The following is a 21,978-nucleotide window of genomic DNA, read 5'->3' as shown; positions in this document are numbered from 1 at the left end:
GCTATTGAGAAATTTAAGAACAGGAACTGAGTTTTCTTCATTTTTATCTCTAGCAGCTACCATGGTTTTTGACATATAATAGGTTTTCAGTAAATTTTGAATTGATAAGTAAGTGAACTAATTAGATGAAAAAACATTTTTTTTCCTTAGAAGTTTTGCCTTACAGTGATAATCTAAGTAGTGGTCAGTTTCTAAGTCTTGCTTTTCTACCTCTCGGTGATTTAGGTGTGGGGATTGATGGAGGCAATGACAAAGACTGGGAAGCCAATGCCTGCAAAATCCAGCTCATTAAGAAGAAAGGAAAAGTTAAGGCGCTGGATGAAGAAGTTCACAGTAATGTACTTAGTTTGGTTTTTGAACCCCCTCCTCTTTTCTTCCTTCTCCCTTCCCTACCAAATTACTTTTCCTCCCATATTTTGGGGCCCATTTTGAGAACAGTGATTTTTAAAGTTGAAGGGAGGGAAGAAAAGTAGTTTTGATGCTATCTGTACTGGTTTTAATATCCCTCAGTTTCAAAAAATGATATTAACTAGAGAAGGAACTTAATTATATACACTGTGTTCAGAGCAAGCTTAATATCCTAAAATGAAGTAGCCATCATTCCTGAGGAAGGGCCTTTCATAAGACAAAAGGTATTTTCAGTGGTGCCCTTATTCATGTGTCTTCACTTGGTGGTTGTCTTCACTTTGGACTAAACGCTGAGTTTGGATGTGTGGTCAGTCTGGATGTTGCACCTTTTAGTAGGTCTGATACAATCAGGTATCATATTTTTCCCTCATGATTTTCTTACTTCCCTGGCATAAAGTAGTTGCCAGAGATACATGTTCCACTAAAGAGCGTATACTTTACAGTATTTAGTTCATTACATTATGTTTATACATTTTATTTTTTCACAGGAAACTTGAAAACAAAACAAAAACTTTGAAGTAGATTGATTGAAAAAACATTTCAAAAAATCCTCTAAAAAACCAGGAAACAGGGCTTCCCTGGTGGCGCAGTGGTTGAGAGTCCGCCTGCCGATGCAGGGGACACGGGTTCGTGCCCCGGTCTGGGAGGATCCCACATGCCGCGGAGCGGCTAGGCCCGTGAGCCATGGCCGCTGAGCCTGTGCGTCCGGAGCCTGTGCTCGGCAACGGGAGAGGCCACAACAGTGAGAGGCCCGCGTACCGCAAAAAAACCCCACAAAAAAACAAAAAACCCAGAAAACAGTAGGTTTTTTATATACCTGCTCAAACGGATGCCATTGTTATCATTGTAAAGAAGTGCAGGTGGAAGAGGAGAACGATGGATTTAGTCATTTTTAATTTTCACATAAGCCAGACATTTAGCTTTGTGGTACAATTGATGCTCGAACAACACGTGTTTGAACTGCTCAGGTCCGCTTATGTGCGAATTTTTTTTCAATAGTAAATACTACATTATTACACCATCCACAGTCGGTTAAATCCATGGAGGTGGAACCTTGGACACAGAGGGCTGACTATAAGTTATACTCGGATTTTCAACTGCTGGGTGGGTCAGCACCCGTGACCCACCGTGTTGTTCAAGGGTCAACTGTACTTGCTTAACAAATTAAATCAGTACTTATTTTTTATGTATTGTGGGTAAGATTAGCTTGGGATAAAGCAGACACCCCCAAAAGCTACACTTCAAAAACTGTGGTTATAAATATTTGGTCTAATGTGTGTACTGCATCCTGTTTACCAGGCTGATTATAGTAGGTTCTACAGGAGAGAATAAACAGATTGGTTTAAGATTCAGGGGAGAGCTAGTTCCCACAAGTTAGGAAGACTTGGGATACATAAGGAATGGCTGCTAATTATATTTGGGCAGTGAAGGTGAGAAGGGAGGACCTTCTGAGTAGATTAGCTTGGAAAAAGATAAGAATAGGGAAAGCAAGTTTGATGGAATGGTAGGTGGTCCTTTTAATCTACTTTGTTGGTAGATGAGTGCGAGGCTAGAAAGGCAGATTGTGACCAGAATCACCATCTTTGAATGTCACCATATTGAAACATGCCTCCTCCTGCAGGAAAGTGACCCCTTTCCTGGAATGGGTCACTTGGAGACAGTGCTGGTGAGTTTGTAACTGATGAATCACTTGGAAGAGCAATCTGGCAATGTCTAAATGGGAGATGCCTATACCTTGTGGCCAAGCACTTCCACTCTTGGGCAGGTACTCAAAAGAAACACTATGACAAGGAGACATGACAATAAGATGCATTGCAGCCAAGTTTAGAAGCAACCTGGAATAAATTGTATGTGATAGTGAATGACCATGTGTAGCTTTTGAAAGACGTGTACTGGATCTGGTTCTGCATGTGGGGACATGCATAATTTCTGAGAACTTAATGTTGAGTGAAAAAAGCAATCTAGAGAAGGATATGCAAAGTATTGTACCATTTAAAAAAAAAGAACACTATAATTTATGAATATAGTAGCATAATAGAAATTTGAAGGCATAGGTGGGAAAGCTCTTGTGAATCCTCTGGGGAGGAAAGGGATGGAGCAGGGTATAAAGGAGGCACCAACTGCATTTTTTTACATTTTAGGGTTTATTTATTTTTTATTTATTTTTGGCTGCGTTGGGTCTTTGTTGCTGTGCGTGGGCTTTCTCTAGTTGCGAGGAGCGGGGGCTACCCTTCGCTGTGGTGCGCGGGCCTCCCACTGCGGTGGCTTCTCCTGTTGCGGAGCTCGGGCTCTAGGCACGTGGGCTTCAGTAGTTGCGGCACGTGGGCTTCAGCAGTTGTGGCTTGTGGGCTCTAGAGCACAGGCTCAGTATTTGTGGCGCACAGGCTCAGTTGCTCCACGGCATGTGGGATCTTCCCGGACCAGGGCTCGAACCCGTGTCCCCTTCATTGGCAGGTGGATTCTCAACCACTGTGCCACCAGGGAAGCCCACATTTCAGGCTTTAAAAAAGATCTAAAGCATAAATGGTGAGACGTTAGCATTTGTTAAGTCGGAGTGTGGTTATTTCGATGTTTGTGATGTTTATTTTATTATTCCCAGCAAGTTTTAGTGTTTAACCTCTTAAGACAAAAGGGAAGGAAGACATCTCAGAGAAGACCATTAGATTGCTTTTTGGTAGCTCCTGACTTTGATAATACTTGCTAACATTTATTGATTGCTTTCTGTGTCCCAGGCACTCTACTAGGTGCCTTCTATATAGTCCTCGTCATAACCCATGAAGTAGGTGAAATTATCATCCTCATTTTGCAGATGAGAAAATTGAAGCTCAGAGGAGCAGGTACTGACATTAGATGGTGTCAGCAGTAAAAGCAGTGAAGTTTGGGGGCAGAGGAAAGGCAGAAGAGGACTGCTGTTCTAGGGCATGACAACAAGTAAAGATTTTTTAAATAATTTATGTCTTAAAGATGTAAAGCACAAATGATTATATGTTAACATTTGTTATCTGGGTGTAGGTATTTGAGTGTTTCATCATTACCAGCAAATTAAATATGTTTGAATTATTAAAAAAAAAAGAAAGATGACATCTGAGAATAGGTACACAGAGGGCAAGGAACCTTGGGAGTAATAAGGGTGGGGGGAAGACAGAAGATGCAAGAAAGGAAATTATTGAGGCGTTACAGCTCAGAAAGGTCAAGGCACAGGTGGGGAGTTAATCTTTACAGGAGTTAAAGGGAAAAGAAAAGCTAATTTAAACAGAGTTATGAGGTGAAGGGGAAACCTGAGTAAGGTAGATTGAGGGATGATATAGGTAGGATTGAGGCTTAAAAAGTATAAAAAATGTCATGAGCTGTTGGGGAATTGAATGAGTTCTCCGTTTAGTGAATAGGGAACACGGATACGTGTTCCTTAAATGGCAACAGTTAAATAGATTTGATAATTACCCATGAACTTGAAATGGACTCAATTTACAGAATTTTGTGACTTTCTCCAGTGTTGCTTGGCAGCTTGTGGCGGGCGGGGGAGAGAAAACTGAGTGTAGCGTTATCTAGACTTAAGGTTCAACAAGGGGCTTTAGAATGGAGTAACACTGGATAGGAAGAGTCAGGATTGGAGCCCTGATTAATTTATAAAACATGCAATATTTCTTGCGGGGAATATGCGTATTGTCATAGCAATGATCTTTTTCTTATTAGTCATTAGATAATGTTCCTTTGGCAACAGTGAAATAGGTATGGTAATTACCGTGAATTTGAAATGAGTTCATTTTATAGACTCTTGTTGCTTTCTCCAATGTACTTTCTCTTGCCAGCAAGTGGGGGCACATACTGCTTTTAATTATAGTTAACCCCAAAAACTAGTCAAATGTTTTCACTGCTTGCATTGCCTGTTAAGTAGTAATAAATGGAAATCCTTACTTTTCTGGAGGTCATTTATCAGGTCGCCTTAATTTTTCAGAACACAGTTAAGCCAGAAAAGAATACATTGATGATTTTATCCATTGATTGAACTACCCAACAAAAGTTTGAGTATCTGTCCTATGTAGCTTAGTGCTTACAATTCAAAGATAATAAGACAAGCTGCTACCTTTGTGGATCTTAAATTCTGGCAGAAGCCGGGTAGACAACATGTCATAAATGTTATAATAGTATGGCAGAGTATACATTGTGGTTTTAGTCTTAGGTTCTGGAGTCAAGCACTCTTGGGTTCAAATCCTGTCTCTGTTTCCTATTAGTTGTGACCTAGGGCAGGTTCTGTGACCTCGTGAAGCCTCAGTTCCTTTATCTGTAAAATGGGGACAGTTGTACCTAACAGTACCTAATTGTATTGTGAGGATTCAATAACAAAATGAATATTTATTGAGTACCTATTATATACCAGCCATTGTTCTAAGCCCTTAGGACAAAGAAAAGATAAGCAAACTCCCTGCCCAGGTGGAGCTTACTGTCTAGTGAGAGGGCCAGATGACAAACAATAAATAACGTTAGGTAATGATTAGTGCCATGAAGAAAAAGTATGGTAGAGATGACATTTGAGCAGAGATCTCGTGATTGTCTGAAGACGGGAATTCTAGGCAGAGGGAACACCAAGTGCGTAGATTCAGTGTGGGTTTGGCCTGCTTATAGCTGGAAGTCAGTGGGGCTAGAGCTCAGTAAGTGAGGGAGAGAGTGGCAGGAGATGAGGCTAGAGAGGAGGCTGACGGCTAGGTCATGGAGGGTCTTCAGAATGATGGATTTTACTTTGTGTGTCGTGGGAAGCCACTGGAACATTTTGCATAGGGGACTGACGTGATCTAACTTCTGTTTTGAGAGGATCACTTTGGTTCGATTGTACAGAGGAAGACTGGACACAGGGCGACCAGTTAGGATTCTGTTTAGTAGTCCATGTAGAGATGATGGAGGCTTAGGCCACAGTGATAGGGATAGAGTGGGGAGATGTCTGTAGTACCTTGCACAGAGTAAGTTCTCCTTAAATGTTAGCTGTTGTTATTTGTAAAAGGTGCATTGAAAGCTTCGAGGAGTGATTGGAGAGGGTTGGGAGAGAAGGATGGAAAGGTAGGTGGGGGCCAGATGGTGAAGGGCCTTTGTATACCATGAAAAGGTGTTGGGGCTTTATCTTGTGAGAAAATGGTTCTCTGGTTGTATGTTAGAATTTGAGAATCTTTTTTTAAATCCACGTGACCAGGTTTAAGATGATTCATATGGGTAGCTAGGGATGCAAACCACATTTTAAGCAACTGGAAGTCTATTTAAGGATTTTAAGCATTGTTTCTTTATCAGATTTGTATTTTAGGATGACCACTGTTTAAACCAGGATAAAATCTACAAAGACTACGTACTAATATGCGTGGACTTTCCTGTTCACACTTCTGAGCGTTTTGCTCTTAATTTAGACCTAATTCTGATAAGGTTTGTTACCTGGTTTCTTAGCCAAATGAAATTTCTGTTTAGGAAATTAGAAGGAGACGTTACTGGTAGATGCTATACTAGAACTGTCTTTTTTTTTTTCTTTTCCCTGGAGGAAGCAAGAAGAGAGAGTTCGTAAGGAGAAGGAATTAGAATAGCTGCTTTGCAAGACAGAGGAACATCAGCCCATAACCTCATACTTTCATAGTGCTGCTTTGTTTTCAAGGACTATTTTTTGATTATGCAAGCTCTTCATAATTGCAGTTTATGGTGTGAGATATGGTTACATTCACTGGGGACCAAAGAAATTGCACTCATAATGTTGTGTGGCATTGAGAAGATGAATTTTCTTTTTCTGTACGCGGGCCTCTCACTGTTGCGGCCTCTCCCGTTGCGGAGCACAGGCTCCGGATGCGCAGGCCCAGCGGCCACAGCTCACGGGCCCAGCCGCTCCGCAGCATGTGGGATCTTCCCGGACCGGGGCACGAACCCGTGTCCCCTGCATCGGCAGGCGGACTCTCAACCACTGCGCCACCAGGCAAGCCTGAGAAAATGAATTTTTTTTACATGTCTAATTAAAATGATACTGATTTTTTTCAAGGAAAGGATTAAATACAGATTTAAAAAAATCACCTTAACTCTTTTTGACCATAAGTTTGAACATTTTCAAGCCTCCAGAAAAGTTGAAAGAATAGTACATTAATCATCCATATACTTCATCTAGTTTTACCAGTTGTTAGCATTTTGTCACATGTGCTTTGTCTCTTTGTATACATTTTTTTGGTTGTTATTGGAACCATTTGCCCTAAATATTTCAGCAGCATTAACTCCTGTAAGTCTTTTAATTACTGTTTTGAATATGCCTGATCTTCAGTTTCAATAATTATATATTCCAGGTGAGCAGAACTGTAATAATTACATTTAACTTTAGCTTATAGCATTATCTCTCCAGCATGATTTAATATTGAAGTTTTTTATTTTATCTTTTTCAGAACAACAAGATATGGATTTGGATATAGAATTTGATGTACACCTTGGAATAGCTCATACCCGTTGGGCAACGCATGGCGAACCCAATCCTGTCAATAGCCATCCCCAGCGCTCTGATAAAAATAATGGTATGGACAGGACAGACTGTACATGCTCTGGAGTGTTTGTAGAGGGCCAATAATAGAAGAATGAAAACTCTGTTTTCATTATTTTAATATGGAAAATTTCAAGCATATTCAGATGTAGAGAGCATACAGAACCTGATATATCCATCACCCAGCTTTAACATTTATCAATACATAATCAGTTATATTTTTCTGTACCCCACCCAGATTATTTTGGAAGCCAATAGATATCATATAGATAGATATATCACAGATAACTAGATATCATAGCATTGAATTAGTAATTATGTAAGTGTGTATCTCTAAAAGGCAAGGACTTAGTAGATTGATTTGTCTCCTAAGAGACTTTTCCTTTTCTCTCCTTTCTTCCTTGCAGTTTACTCTATTGTTTGTCCTGTAGAGTTTCCTACAGTCTAGATCTTGCTAATGGCTTGCATCCTGTGGTGTCATTTCACATAACTCTCTGTCCCTTCTATGTGTTATAAGTTGGTATGGTATTTGTTTGTACCTGTAATGTTTGGATGTTTTTCTTTTTGTGTTAGGTCATTGATAATCATTGCCAATATTAATTATTTCTTTAGGGGTTATAAAATGGTGATAGTCTAATACAATCTTTCCTTCGTCATTTATTATCTAAAATACTTCTATAAAGAGAAACTTCTCCATGTTAACCACTTGATTATCCTGATGTACAGATTGTATAGGAAAGGCAAGATAAATGTTTGATTTTTTTTCCCCTTTATTTACCATTTTTCAAATGAAGCGCTTCTAATGTTCTAATGTGAACAGAGTTCCTTTTTATACTTACTGTATTATTATAAATTCATGGATTTAAAATATTTCATTTGTTTCAAAACACTGAAGTAATTATCTATATTGATGCACAAAACTTCCCATCTTTAGTCATTGGGAGCTTATTCAGGTTGACTCCTGAGTCCTTTTGATGTGACCCAAGTAGGCTCAGTAGTCTTTGTTGTTTTCTGGTAGTTCAAGATGTTGCAGGTTTATCTAATCCTGCCCCAAACCTGGAATCAGCCATTTCTCTAAGGAGTCCTAGTTTCTTTCAGTGGAAACGATAATTAAAGACTATAAACCTGGGTGCCGTGGTGGCTGTGACATGGGGGGCCCGGAGCAGATGCTGGAAGTAGCGGTGGGTACCATGGAGCCAAGGCCTGAGGGGGTGGGCGTGGCGACCACCGAAACACAGCGCCCTCTGTTCCCTCCTCTTGCGGTGCCTCGTCGCTCCCCTCCATCAGCTGCTGTGAGCCAGTGCCTCTGCCCCAGGAAAAGAAGGGGTGGCAGTGAATAAGACCACCATCTTCCCCCCCAGACCAAAAGGAGTAGTAGAAAGCCTGTCTTTCACGATCCCGGGACACAGAGTCTTCACTCAGTGATAGTGGCGGGAGCAGCAGCAGCGGCAGCAGCGGCAATAGCCAGGGCCGGGGGGCCAGAAAGTGGCTTAAACCACCTCGTCGCCGGGCCCAGCGCCAGCACCCTGAGCCCGTGCCAGGCAGTCTGCATTTGTGCCGAGGCCCTGGCTTGCACCTCAGCCAGATCCTGAAGGAGGCCCACTTTCATGGCCGACAGCACCAAGGACGGCCTCCCACGTGATGTGCTGGCAGTTTCTTGCCTTCTGTGAAGGGATGGTGCTGTGCAGATTTGATGTTTCAACTTAACAGTGTTTTAAAAAGCTGCACAAAAAAATGCCTGTTGGCTTTTCAGTCGATATTTGAAATAACAGGTTAACAGGCAGTTGTTTACTTCTGGTTTTGCTGCACTATTGTGATTAAAAAGGGGTTTTGAAGCTGTTTTTTTATAGGATTCTTTTGAGGGTGGGTATCAAATCTGCTTCAAGGTAACCGTAGGAGGAAATCTCATCTGCATGTTGAATCCATAGTTTGTCCAATTCAGATTGATTTCTAGATCTGTCAATTAGAAATTCTACTTCATGTAAAAAGGCCTTTTAAAAATGCAGGATCTTCCATTTTTAAAATTCAATAAACTAGAGAAGAGTATCTAGTTTCCATGAAAAAAACCGAAGTTTTTTTCCAAAATACAGAATGCTTGATTCAGTTTTGCCCTGAAGTTAATTGCCATACCACCTCTTAGTACGTAGATGTCCTGTTGAAAGTACTCGCTCCTTTGTGCCAGGAGAACGATCAGATCCAAGTTACACTGTGTAAGTAAGCATCCTCCCTGATGACTGTCTTCTCTCTTTGTTATATATTTGTACTTCCGGAGAGGTCTTTCAGACTCTTGGATACTCAGATAACTTGTTAGCATTACTCCTCCAAAGCCTACATCTCAGACTCAGAAAACATTGCTCAGTTATGACAGTCAAGAAACATGTGATGACTTTTTGTCTTACAAACTTTTCCAGCAGTAGCTTCTGTGATCTCATTGATAACTCCACCTCGTAGTGTTGAGAATTAAGGAGCAGGTGAAGGCCGACAAAGTGTAAGCTCTCTGAACTGATGTCTGAAGTCACAAGTATTTTGAAACTGTTGGAGAAGGGTTTACCTTATGGTTAAAGTAACCCCCAACAGTAACTAGGGGGCCACATTCCACCACTGAAACTGGAAGGACTGGTATGGCTTAGAAATACATCAGCAGAGGCACCTCTAGAAGAAACAGCACAGTCAGTAGTATTTATTTAGAGATGGATTGTTCCCGTGTTATTTAGTCATGCTAGAGAGCCACGCACGTTTGAATAGCGAAGGCGTAGATGTGCAGTGACAAGCTGTGTGAACACGGAGCCAGGATGCATCAGGCCATCTTCTTGGGAGAGTGCGGGGGGACAACCTGCCATTCTACGTGGAGGAAAGTGCCTTAGAGTCTACTGCCTGCTCTCACCCTCCACTTCACTGGGAGTCCGCACAGCGCACACAGCAGATCTGAGGAGCATGGATAGCTCTAGAAGGAACTTTGCTCTTTGTCAAGATTAGAAAAGGACACAGGGGACAGAGTGAGATTTTCTTGTGTGACAGAACTAAAATTTGAAGATGAGGCCTATAGAAAGAGGGCAAACATATGTACCTCCTTTCCATGGTTTGTTCCTCTAAATGGGTAGAGTTGAAAGGTCAGTTACTTGAAGTAGAAATGTAGAGTTGTGAGGGAAAGTTTCAGCATAGGCCCATGCTTACGGAGGGGATGGTTTGTCCAAGGATTTTTTTTGTTTTACTGCCATCTCTGAAGTTCTAAAACCAGATGTTTGATGAGGATTTTGGATCATAATAGGTTTGATGGCAGGGAATATGGGAAGGATACATTGCTAATATTTTATCCAACAAAAAGGCAAACAGCAACTAAATGCTGTAAGAAGACAAGCTCTCAGGCACACATGTACACAACACAATTCAGAAATACCCAGGAGGACTCCTGCAGGCTTAATGGAAACAAAACGTGTATTAACAAGAACACGTAAAACTCAGGAAAGCATGTGTCCTTTTATTTCCCACCCAGCTGAAAGAAATGAAAGATGAAACCATCATTGAAACAAACCAGTTTTTTTTCCAAATAAGTACAGTTATAGTGCTGGGCTAGCAATTAACTCTTTTACCCTGTTAAACACAAGAATAATCTCCATCCCATCCTGCATATTTTCTACAGCCTTGGCAACTTGAGATACATTTCTGTTATGAGGCTACTTGATAGTAAATGGTCATCTTTTAAAACTTCTGTTATCTCAAGCTAGTAACACCACCATGTACTTCTATATTGCACTGCCAAAAAAAAAAAAAAAAAAGACTAAACCAGGTCTTAGAAGTGCTCATTGCACCTAGGCCTTTTCAGTGAGCAGAGCTAGGAAATATATATACCTCTGTGTACGTGCATGTGTAAATTTAAAGAGAAAACACAACGTAATTTTACGCTAACACTTTCAATTCAGATCCAGGGCTGTAAGGTTTTTACTTAACCTCATTGATTTATGTGTTTCTTTTCAGTCACACTTAAAAACTTAGTTAACACCAGCAACATACTTATTTGATCTATCAGATGCTACGTGTACCATGGAATCATAATGTCAACACTACCATAACAGTATGTTGACTGTTTTTTATTTTTTTTTGTCCTTAGGGTATATCTCTCTAGGGATGTATAATCAAATTACTATGTTTTGGAGTCACTTGGAATAATCCCTCTGTATGTAATTGTTCTACTAGCTGGGTATAGCATTATGTTAATATGTTTTATTTTGAGTTTTAGGAATTGATTTTCTTTAAAAAATAATTTTTATTTAAAACTATTTAAAATATTTGCATAGTTCTGAGGTCATACCTATAAAAAAGGCATACTAAAATAAGTCTAGCGTCTATCTTATTTCCTCTTCCTTATTCCATCTCTTCCTGTATATAAACATTTAACAAAATTTTTGAGTTATATGTATGTATGTGTGTATATATATCCCTTTGAGGTAAGATTTTGTAGTTTAATTCAGTAGCTACCTTTTTAGGTTTTTCATGCTTCACATAATTATTGGATTAGAATGTTAACTACTCAAACTTTTAATACTGACAAGGTCTTTATAAAAGATTTCTGAAAAACTATATGTTATATTTTGAGAATTTGGCTTTAATTTTAGGCTTTATATCAGCTATTTATGATTCCCTGTGTTCTAGCATTAAAATTTTAAGATTTATTTTTGTAGTATCATTTTGTGGTATCTTTTCTTAGAAATCTAGTGAAGTGTTTAACATTTGGTTTGTAATGAACGTGTTCAGTTCAAGCTCACTTAACGTCAGATCTTTAAGTATATTAAAAAACATTTTGATAATTTGATATAAAATTGAATTTAGTGGTAATTTCTCTCCTGATTTACATGAACTTTAAATAAGAAATCCACATTAGTTGCCTTTACTTTACATACACTGTCAGTGGCTACAAATAATATTGTCAACTCCTGATTGCACATTCTTACGTTTTTGAAAGTTATTTAATCAAAAAAAAGATGAAAATTATCCCACTGTCATCTGTATTTGATCTTGAAATGCTTCTTTAACTTTAGTTTATCTGACATTCTGGGAGTTTTCTGGGCCTCAGATAAGTAAACTATAGAACTGAGTAACTGTCCGTTTTCTCTCAATTCTTTAACTTTGGTTTTAAACTCATTTAGTGTAAATTGGATGAAGCCTTTCTCTTTAAACTTAGGAATGTTTTATGCATAAGAATGAATGAACAAAGAAGTGAGAATAATAGTTATTTAGTTCAACCCTTTCATTTTGCAAATGAGGAAAGTGGCCCAAGGAACCTGCTTCTTTTACGTAGTGGCGCTGGACTGGTAGTTTAGCCACAACTGAAGTTGATGTCTCTAGACTCCAGTTTATTATATTAACCCACCATACCCACCTCTTAGCACTGTGTGCTTCTACATGTGAACTGTGCTGCTGATCTACCTGAGGGTAATCTGATGATGAAAAGTGGATAATACTTGATTACAGCTGAAAGTATAGCATGTAACAAATTTTTTGACTTGAGAAAAATCTCTTAATAGTAATGGCAATTTATAGTGTTTATTAGACCTATAACTTTTTGGTCATCAATACTTTTATCTCTTTTAGAATTTATTGTTATTCACAATGGAATCATCACCAACTACAAAGACTTGAAGAAGTTTTTGGTAAGTAAAGTGACCTAAAAAGACTACCAGTCTTTGAAGAATACTTCTAATGAGAGCATTGAGGTTGTCTGTTGGGATGTGCAGTAAATCCTATCTCGATGTGATCAAATAATTCCTAAGACAGTTACAAGGATATGGTGGTTTATTGGACTTTTTTTTGTTGACAGTAGAACTTTTTTGTTTCTTATATGAAAAGAAAATAATTATTTGGCTTGATTATAAATGACCCAAAAGCTTAAATAAAATTGGAATTTGGGGGGATGTCTTTGCATTGTGAGAGACAGTGTCATTTTTAAAAGATTCTAGGGTGTTAGAGGACTCAAGACAGATTGAATGAAGGCTCCATGCCCTAAATAGCTGTGTAGTATATAGTAATGGTAATGATGATGACTTCATGAGTGACTTCTCAGAGCTGTCCCGTTCAGCATTCTGCAGTGATGGAAACTTTCTGTACATGTACTGTCCCAGTATGGTAGCCACTGTCCACATGTGGCTGTTGAGGTAGGATGAATGAGGAACTAAATTTGAAATTTTATTTCACTTTAAATTTAAATAGCCACCTATAGCTAATGGCCATTGTATTGGACAGTGAAGTATCATCATTAAAGAAGGAATCATGGGCTTCCCTGGTGGCACAGTGGTTAAGAGTCCGCCTGCCAATGCAGGGGACACAGGTTCGTGCCCTGGTCTGGGAAGATCCCACGTGCCGCGGAGTGGCTGGGCCCGTGAGCCATGGCCGCTGAGCCTGCGCGTCCAGAGCCTGTGCTCCACAACAAAGGGTAGCCCCCACTCGACCCAACTAAAGAAAGCCCGCGCAGCAACAACGAAGACCCAACACAACCAAAAATAAATAAATAAATAAATTTATAAAAAAAAAAAGAAGGAATCATTATATTCATAATGGAATTAGTGGTTTGTGAATGTTATATATTTCATTATATTTTAATTATTTTAAAATGTATTTAATTCATATATAACATATATAGATTTATATAATTATAAGTATGTTTGATCACCTCACTATTTTGGATTCACCGTAATTAGATGGTGACCTTAAGTTTAAAGAGTGGGTATTCAGGGTGTGGTGGTCAAAAAGAGACTAGAAGTTGGGTAATGAGATTTTTGAGGAAGAATTGTGTAGAAAAGATTTAGATATTATGAATATTTCCTTGAATGGGTCAAAAATTTTTTCCTTTCTAATTACAGGAAAGCAAAGGCTATGACTTTGAATCTGAAACAGACACAGAGACAATTGCCAAGCTTGTTAAGTACATGTATGACAATCGGGAAAGTCAAGATACAAGTTTTACTACCTTGGTGGAGAGAGTCATCCAACAATTGGTATTAAACCACACTTTTAAAGATGATTATTGCCGACATTAATCACAATAAACGCTTAAAAATAACTTTGATAAGTAGGAATTATGCTTATTTCTTAAGTATTTTTTGCTTTTATTTCCCATGTATATAACTATTCAACTTGAATAATTTTGAGAGACTGTTGTTTTAATGATTTTACTTCTTTCACTGTAGTTTAGTGTCATGGGAACTAAAAATAATCCAAAAGCAGTTTGTCCAAAAACTATGCATACACACACATAAACCCATACACACCACACACAAATGTGTACACAGTACACACACTTGGGGATTCATCACCTTCTTGCTTCCTGCTCATTCAAGTGTTCTTCTAGTCAGTAACTTAGCGAAGGGTAGCTTCGGTGAAATACACACTCTTTATTCTGGGATAATGGCTGCATGTCTCAGCCAGTACAGTCAACTCATTTTTCCTTATGGGGACTTTTCCTTGGCCCTGTACCTCTACAGAAAATTATTTCCCAACCCGAGAGAAAAGTGGTATTGTTTTTGATCTCATCCCAGTTGTCCTAATTAAAGATTAAAGATATCAAAGATACACAAAGGTCCAAATACATAGTGATTTCCACCCCCGCCCCCATCCCACTCATAACTCTGGCTTTTCCATTTAAAAGCCCTTTACTTCTCTGTGAAGGTCCAACCCTTACCTCCCATCTCCACCCAAATCTTATGATGTCTGCAGCTAAAGGAGTCAGGAAGGTAGAGAAGATAGAGAACTTCTCTTTACTCAAGGCAGAGTAGTGTGCCTTCCCAGCCTTTTCTTGTTTGTACTCGTATAGCCGTTTTTCTGTTCCTTCCTTCTCCTACCTTGTGTTCCTCCTTTATTCATTCTTGATTTCCTTAGGCCCTGTCCCTGAGGAGTTTGGGTTGAGGGGGGGCGGTATGGTGTGCATGTTAATAATTGTGATTGTGTATATTTATGTCTCCAATATCAAGGACAAAAAGGATGGAAGTTAACAGTGGTATAAAATTACTGGGCCAGAGAATGGGTTTTGGATATGGAGCTTGGGATCTTTTCTGATTCTGCCCTTCCCTTACTAATGCATAGTATGGGAGATATGATGTACCTATTGAGAAGTATTGGTAGCGTGTACAAAGGTGTCTTTTAAAATGGTCTGTTTAGGAGCTATTATCTACTGAGCCTATTTCAAGAGTGGGCTTGGTTAAAAAGTGGATCTTGGATACATCAAAGCTCAGGAGTAAGTGTCTACCTAAAATTCAGACTCATTTATAAACTAGTGCAAAAGAGTAGCTGTGTGAACAAAACATTTCTGTGCTGAAGCCAGTATATTTTAGGCATTTCACATTTGATAATTGATTATAATATATAATGCTAATGCATTTTTTTTTCCCTCTATAGGAAGGTGCTTTTGCACTTGTATTTAAAAGTGTTCATTTTCCTGGCCAAGCAGTAGGCACAAGGTATATGTAAATTTTATAATGACTAATAATTATGTGTATTTTGAAACTTTAGCATTTTAAGCTTATCCCCTGTACACTCTGAATGGCCCTTCACCATAATGGCTCTGTCCTTTTTTAGAGATACTTGTGTGAGTCATCCCTTGGTATCCATGGGGGATTGGTTCCAGGAGCTCCCGTGAATACCAAAATCCATGGATGTGCAAGTCCCCTATATAAAATGGTGTAGTGTTTGCGTATAACCTAGATACATACTCCTGTACACTTTAAATCATCTCTAGATTACTTACATACCCTCATGTAATGTAAATGTTATATACATAGTTGTAAATACAACGCAAATGGTAGTGTGTAAATAGTTGCCAGTGTGTGGCAAATTCAAGTTTTGCTTTTTGGAACTTGTTGGAATTTTTTTCCCCCGAATATTTTCAATCTGCAGTTGGTTGAATCTGCAGATGTGGAACCCATGCATATGGGAGGTCGACTATATTTATTTTCATATGCCCTTCTTGTCTGTTGTTTTACCACTATTCCATGTAACAGAATCCCTTAACAAAGCAAAAACATTTTGGCATTTATAATCGGCCTTTTGTTTGTAGTGGGGCACCATTGTTACTTTGTGAATTTGGATGTTGAATATTTTGTAAAATATCCATATTTTTCAGAACTCTATATTCTAGACAGAGTCCTAGATAATTGTACCATTACTACTTTTGCTGGGATATTCAAGCCTAATCATGAAGTCCTTTTTAGAACAGTGTGGAACCCTAAGAGTTGGTAAGAGAGAGCTGTCTTTAAAATGAAGTCAAGGGGACTAATGTTCATATATTGTTCACACATCAAAAGAAAGGTTTCATTTTACATTAAAAAGGAGAAAACTTTCTAATGCATCATTATAGAGCAGGGGTCCGCAAACTTTTTCTGTAACAGGCCAGATAGTAAATATTTTAGGCTTTCTGGGCTATGTTGCCTCTGTGGCAACCACTTAGTTGGTTTTGCTGTCGTAGTGTGAAAGCAGTTGTAGAAAACGTGTAGAAGAAAGGGCATGGCTGTGTTCCAGTAAAAACAGACAAACCTGGCCTGTGGGTCATAGTTGGCTGACCTCTGAATATTTTTTAAAAACTCTGTTTATGTCATTCTTTTGTTATATCTGAAGTCGAACTTGGAGGGAGAGTTTAAACATTATTTGCAGAGCATTCCCTCATCATTTAAATTTTGTATCATTAGTGCATTACTTATAAAAATGGCTTAATTCTGTTTAATTTTGTACTAACAGACGAGGTAGCCCTTTGTTGATTGGTGTACGAAGCGAACATAAACTGTCTACTGATCACATTCCAATCCTCTACAGAACAGGTAAAAACTATTCCTACATCATGCTATGGGAAAAATGTATAAATTGAGTGCAGTAGTTACAAAGAATTGTTTTCCTAAAATTGATTAAATGCCCCTTTGGTCAGATCCACTCATATATATAGTTCTGTCTAGACATGAAAAGAATTTGTTTTTGTGATTTCTCTGACGAGTAGAATTTTTTTCTGTTGTATATCCTTAGCTAGGACTCAGATTGGATCAAAATTCACATGGTGGGGATCACAGGGAGAAAGAGGTGGGAAATGCACTCTGCATGATGGGGAGGAATCTTATCCTCTTTTGTTCATTCTTTACTAATTCTTTGTTCTTGGAGTGAATGAATGTGCTGGGCCTCTAAAAATATGCTTATTTTATGGGGAAACATATTTTGACATTATTTTTCTAATTTGTGGGAGCGTATTTTGTCTGTCTGCTTTTGGCATTTAGAAAACTGCTTTTAATAATTTGTTTCTTTAAGATCTCTGAGATTTGAGGAAATAGTTGAAATTTTAAAGGTTTTTCCTTTGTTTTAAATTAAAACCATGTAGGATACATTATTATAAATAAGATGCTGAGATTAAGAAAAGAGCATTGTGTTTGCGTGCTAGGCTATTCTAGATTGACCTCTGTGGTAGTTATTTGAATAATTTAGCCTAATTTTTAACTGAAATATGTTGAAATGGGTTTTGTTTTATGCATGACATTTTACGTTTATATTTTTACATTTGATACCTGATGGGCTTTGTTTGAATTTGGAGTTTTTTTAAAATTTACATTTGAAGTTTATCTTTTTAGCTGTACAAGCTGGATCATTTTATTGATATAATTAGACAGAAAATGGTGTGTTATTTTTGTTTACTTTTTTCCTAAAAGCTCTCTCTGTAAAAGACACAGGGAGTGGTAAATTCAGGAAATTGAAACCCATATTATTCATGCATAATTCTTGGTTTCTTGAAGAAGATGTAGCAAAGTACTCTAAACCTATTCATCTTTAGATAGTAGCTGCTCTCACTGTTTTACCTAGAGCAGAAAGTTATTTCCTTAAATAACCTTCAGTCCTGAGATGTTAGAACTTATTTTCCTCCTCCCCTCCCTCTCTTTGCAGAAAAAAAACTAGCCTACCAGTATAAATTTTGGATCCAGAGTTCCAGATTTCTGTTAATAATTCTGCTTGTGTATATATTACTTATGTGATATATTACCTTGTACAATGTCTTAGGCTGCTTTTAGAAGCAATGGAAAAACATTGGCTAAGGTCTTAAGAAGTTGGAAGAAAAATTTATCGTGAGACATCTTTTTGAGATCAGGGGTTGTGCTTTAGTAACCCTGATTTCTCTAGCTCCTAGTAGGTAGATAAGGTATGGCTCAGCAGAGTTTAGTTTAAAAAGTACAGCCTCTTATTGAAGAGGCTGTATAAAGGGGAAAACACTGGACTGGCTTTCAAGCATTTGCTATTTTCTCCAGGTATAACTACTGACCAAATAAAGCAGGATGATAATAATCGTTTCCACTTAAGTGAAATCAGAGGAGATAGACAGTAGATGGGAAGACATTTTACAGATTGTAACAGTCATATAGATGTCAAGTGGTAATATTTTTTTCATTTAAATAGGCAGTGATACCTTGAATTCTTCTGAATATTATATTTAAATATACCCTGTTACTTGAAGAAGGAAATAACCAATATTTGTAGAAAGAATATGGTGAAACTCAACTCCAGTAGGGCATTTTATAACCAAAGCTAGTTGTATTTAAAAATTTTTAAATGTAGGTGCTGGCCTATCCTTTTGCCTGTTTTTTAATTCACCTTTTTACATACGGTAAAGTTCACTCTTTTTGATGTACAATTTCATGAGTTCTGTCAAGCACATAAAGTTGTATAATCACCTCCACAATCAAGATAAAGAACAATTTATCCCCTAAAAAGTTCCCTCAGCTGACCCTCTGTAGTCAACCCTGTCCCCATACCCAGCCCCTGGCAAACACTGATCTGTTTTATCTTTTTATAGTGTTATCTTCTCTGGGATGTCATCTTATACTTGTTTTTCAAAGTGTGGTATCTTTTCTGCTATTGAATTTGGATGGAAAGAGCTATTTTACTTTCATGCCTAAAACACACCAAATAATCATGGATTGTGGAGAACTTTGAATGTAGGTTACTAAGAATAATTACTATCAAGTTTTTATAGACATGCATTTTAGAGGATGGACACAATATGAGTTTTTACAAGTATATTTATGGTATCCTCTGGCCATTGTATCCATTGGTTACAAGGTCCACTATGTCCTGATCTTAGAGAAAGGTGCTTTTTTGTCTCTGTGACATTTATATAGCCTTCAGTTAATAGTATTTTCTGTATTTGGCAAATTCGTCAAACTTCATTATGCCTTCTGGTTTTGACTTCAGTTGTGAATAAGCAGAGGGGAAAAAAGTTCTTCATCAATAACTTGACAAATTAAGTAGAAATGCCAGAATTCTGAAGTGCTAGAATTAAAAGATATTATCATTGCAAAAGGACTATCCTTTATCCTGACATGAAAGTAATGTAAGAAAATCCAATTTTAAGAAAGGAGAGGTTCTGGGTTTATAGTTCCAGTCCTTAGCAGTAGCTGCCATGTATGATATACCATGGTTAGAGACTTATAAGTATCTTTGTTTTGTTTTTAGATCAGAATTAGTGTAGCCTGAACTTTGACTTGTTATGCTGACTTACTGTTAAAATCTAGAGAAGTTTTGTTAGGAGATAATAAAAATATGCCACTAGGCTTCATTTTATTTTTCACTGCACAGTTTTGATATTTTTAATGTAACTTTAATGATAAGTGTAAGTATACAAACTTATATGTATTAATTTCATTAAGTTTTGTATGAAGTTAAATTAAAATTAGGCTATACATACATTAAAAAAAAGACTTAGTGACATTAATTATTTGCCTTTTACTTGGAAAAGAAATATTACATTAAAGAACGTATAGCACAGCACTGTATCTGCCACGCTGTCTTTAATAGTTGCTTTTCCACTCTATGCCCGTTGTTCTTGTTGGCTTATTGCATGGAAATAGGGTGATCTACCTGGCATTGAAAAGTTGCTGGAATTATTTTGCATTGCTATGGTTTTTTGTTGATTTTGTAGAAAATTATGTATATTTATATATCAGCCATGGTTTTCTGCATGTGTGCTGATTCTGTTAACTCTATAATATAGGCAAAGATAAGAAAGGAAGCTGTAATCTCTCTCGTGTGGACAGCACAACTTGCCTTTTCCCCGTTGAAGAAAAAGCAGTGGAGTATTACTTTGCTTCTGATGCGAGGTGAGCTTCCTTGGTTGATTCAGAGAGAATTCTTAGTAAAACTGCTCATGCTACAAGAAACCAAGAGGTCACTTTGTATATATATCTAGTCATGCTGTAGAGGAGAACTTTGTTAATTAAGGATGTGAAGGTGACCTTTTTGGAGATGGTGTTCTAGAACGTTTTTGCTCTCAATTCAAAGTATGTAGGTCAGTGTACAAAGGAGATAAGTCCTTGAGACTTGTTCCAGTGTATTTACTCTGAGCTCGTGTTTTTTTTTTTTTTCCTCTTTTTTTAAGAGCCTTAACCCAGGTTTTATAGGAAGGAGAGATTTTAGATTGGAGAGTAGAATGGCTTAGGAGCATACCAATTATAGTATAATTGCTAATCTATATTGTAGTTTTAATCCAACGTGGACATATCTTTTTAATTCAGAAGTAATTGGCAGCAAAATCACTTTTATATAGGAAATAGTATTAGACTAGGACATTTTGAGAGAAAATGCAGTGGGGATGCTTAGAGGCATTTATAAATGAAATACGAATAGTAATGAGGATAAAATGGAATCACTCAAATCGCCAACAGCTATTTGAATCATTCATTGTGCCTGAAAGTAAGGGGATCTAAAAATGTATGATCATGCAGTTCACGACTGCAGGGGATGTATTATCTCAGTGAGAAAACAAGCTTCAGTGTTTTCTAAATTTTACAGGTGTGTAGGGTATGTAGTCGGTGTTGAGATGTGTCATTGCTGTCGTTAGGTAGGTTTGTTACAGAGTTGACAGTTTTGGCTTAAATAATCTGGAAGTTGCAGAAGTGTCTCGGCCTCTTTTCATTCACTCATGCGTTCGTATTGAACACTTCCAGCAAAGCCATGTGCTCGGCTCAGGAGATAATGGCGGGTAAGAATAAAAATATTACTTGTCCTTAAGGAGCTCTTCCTTAATGGGAGAGACACATTTTAGTGAGTGGTCACCAAGTATAGAATTCCAGCTGTGACACGAACTACAGAAGGCTTATAACAGGGTGACTTGACCCTCCTATGGGTGCATTTCTTTAAGGGAATGGTGCTTGAACTGAGAGTTAAGGAGATATTAGGAGTTAATTAGGTAAGGAGGTGGAGGGAAGAACAGTTATTCTCTGCAGATGGATCAGCCTGTGAGATCTTGGGCTGGGTGTGAGTGTGGCTGGAATAGGGAGAGGAAGTTTGGTGGGAGACAAGGCCAGAGAAAGAGGTAGGGGTCATGGTAAAGGCATTTTGCTGTTTTCCTAAGAGCTAAAGGGAAGCTGTTGAGCGGTGTGTTGGTGAGGGAGAAATCTTGATTAGGGTTGTCTTTTGATGTCCATTTTGGCAGAAAAGGAGAGTGGATGAGGGAGGTTAGAGGGAATGTGGGTGGAAGTTGGGAGGTACCTGCAGTAGTTCAGTCAAGGGCTGATGGTAGCTTGAACTGGTTTGCGGTGGTGGACACAGAGAAAAGCTTTGGGAACTATTTAGGAGTTATGATTAGAGGACTGGTGATAGGTAGGATGAGGAGGAAATAAGCATGCTTTCTCATCTGATCTCATCAAATTGGTTGCCATACAGAGTTCCTTTTCTTCATTGTCTGCAGTGACCACCCCCCTCCTCCATTTCCCTGTAGGGAATGGCATTGATAACCAGAAAGTTATCAGAGATATTGCAGGTTGATAGACTTTGTATTTAAACTTGGTCCTTTTGTCCTAATGATAGTTGTGTTTATAATAATCATCCTAGATTATTGATTGTACTGTCTCCTTGAACATTTTTAGTGCTGTCATAGAACACACCAATCGTGTCATCTTTCTCGAGGATGATGATGTCGCTGCAGTGGTGGATGGCCGTCTTTCTATCCATCGAATTAAACGGACTGCGGGAGATCACCCTGGACGAGCTGTGCAGACCCTCCAGATGGAACTCCAGCAGATCATGAAGGGTGAACCTTTCTATCCTGTTACACCTTGGTGTCCTCAATGGAA

The 21,978-nt window shown here is 38.2% G+C and overlaps 1 protein-coding gene across 1 annotated transcript in view; it reads left to right on the top strand.

Moving 5' to 3' along the window:
- Positions 1-21,978, top strand: part of GFPT1 (glutamine--fructose-6-phosphate transaminase 1) — a 67,180-nt gene that overhangs the window by 19,596 nt on the left and 25,606 nt on the right. The window contains exons 3-11 of the mRNA XM_082672068.1: positions 226-333; positions 6,804-6,929; positions 12,485-12,543; positions 13,750-13,884; positions 15,281-15,342; positions 16,616-16,695; positions 16,895-16,948; positions 19,899-20,004; positions 21,772-21,935. Coding sequence (XP_082528194.1) covers positions 226-333; positions 6,804-6,929; positions 12,485-12,543; positions 13,750-13,884; positions 15,281-15,342; positions 16,616-16,695; positions 16,895-16,948; positions 19,899-20,004; positions 21,772-21,935 — 894 coding nt within the window. The remainder of the gene's footprint in view (positions 1-225; positions 334-6,803; positions 6,930-12,484; positions 12,544-13,749; positions 13,885-15,280; positions 15,343-16,615; positions 16,696-16,894; positions 16,949-19,898; positions 20,005-21,771; positions 21,936-21,978) is intronic.

The sequence above is a fragment of the Grampus griseus genome, assembly GCF_964374135.1.
Source record: "Grampus griseus genome assembly, chromosome: 15".
In the NCBI taxonomy this organism is placed as follows: Eukaryota; Metazoa; Chordata; class Mammalia; order Artiodactyla; family Delphinidae; genus Grampus; species Grampus griseus.
This window is presented reverse-complemented; position numbering and strand designations above follow the sequence as displayed.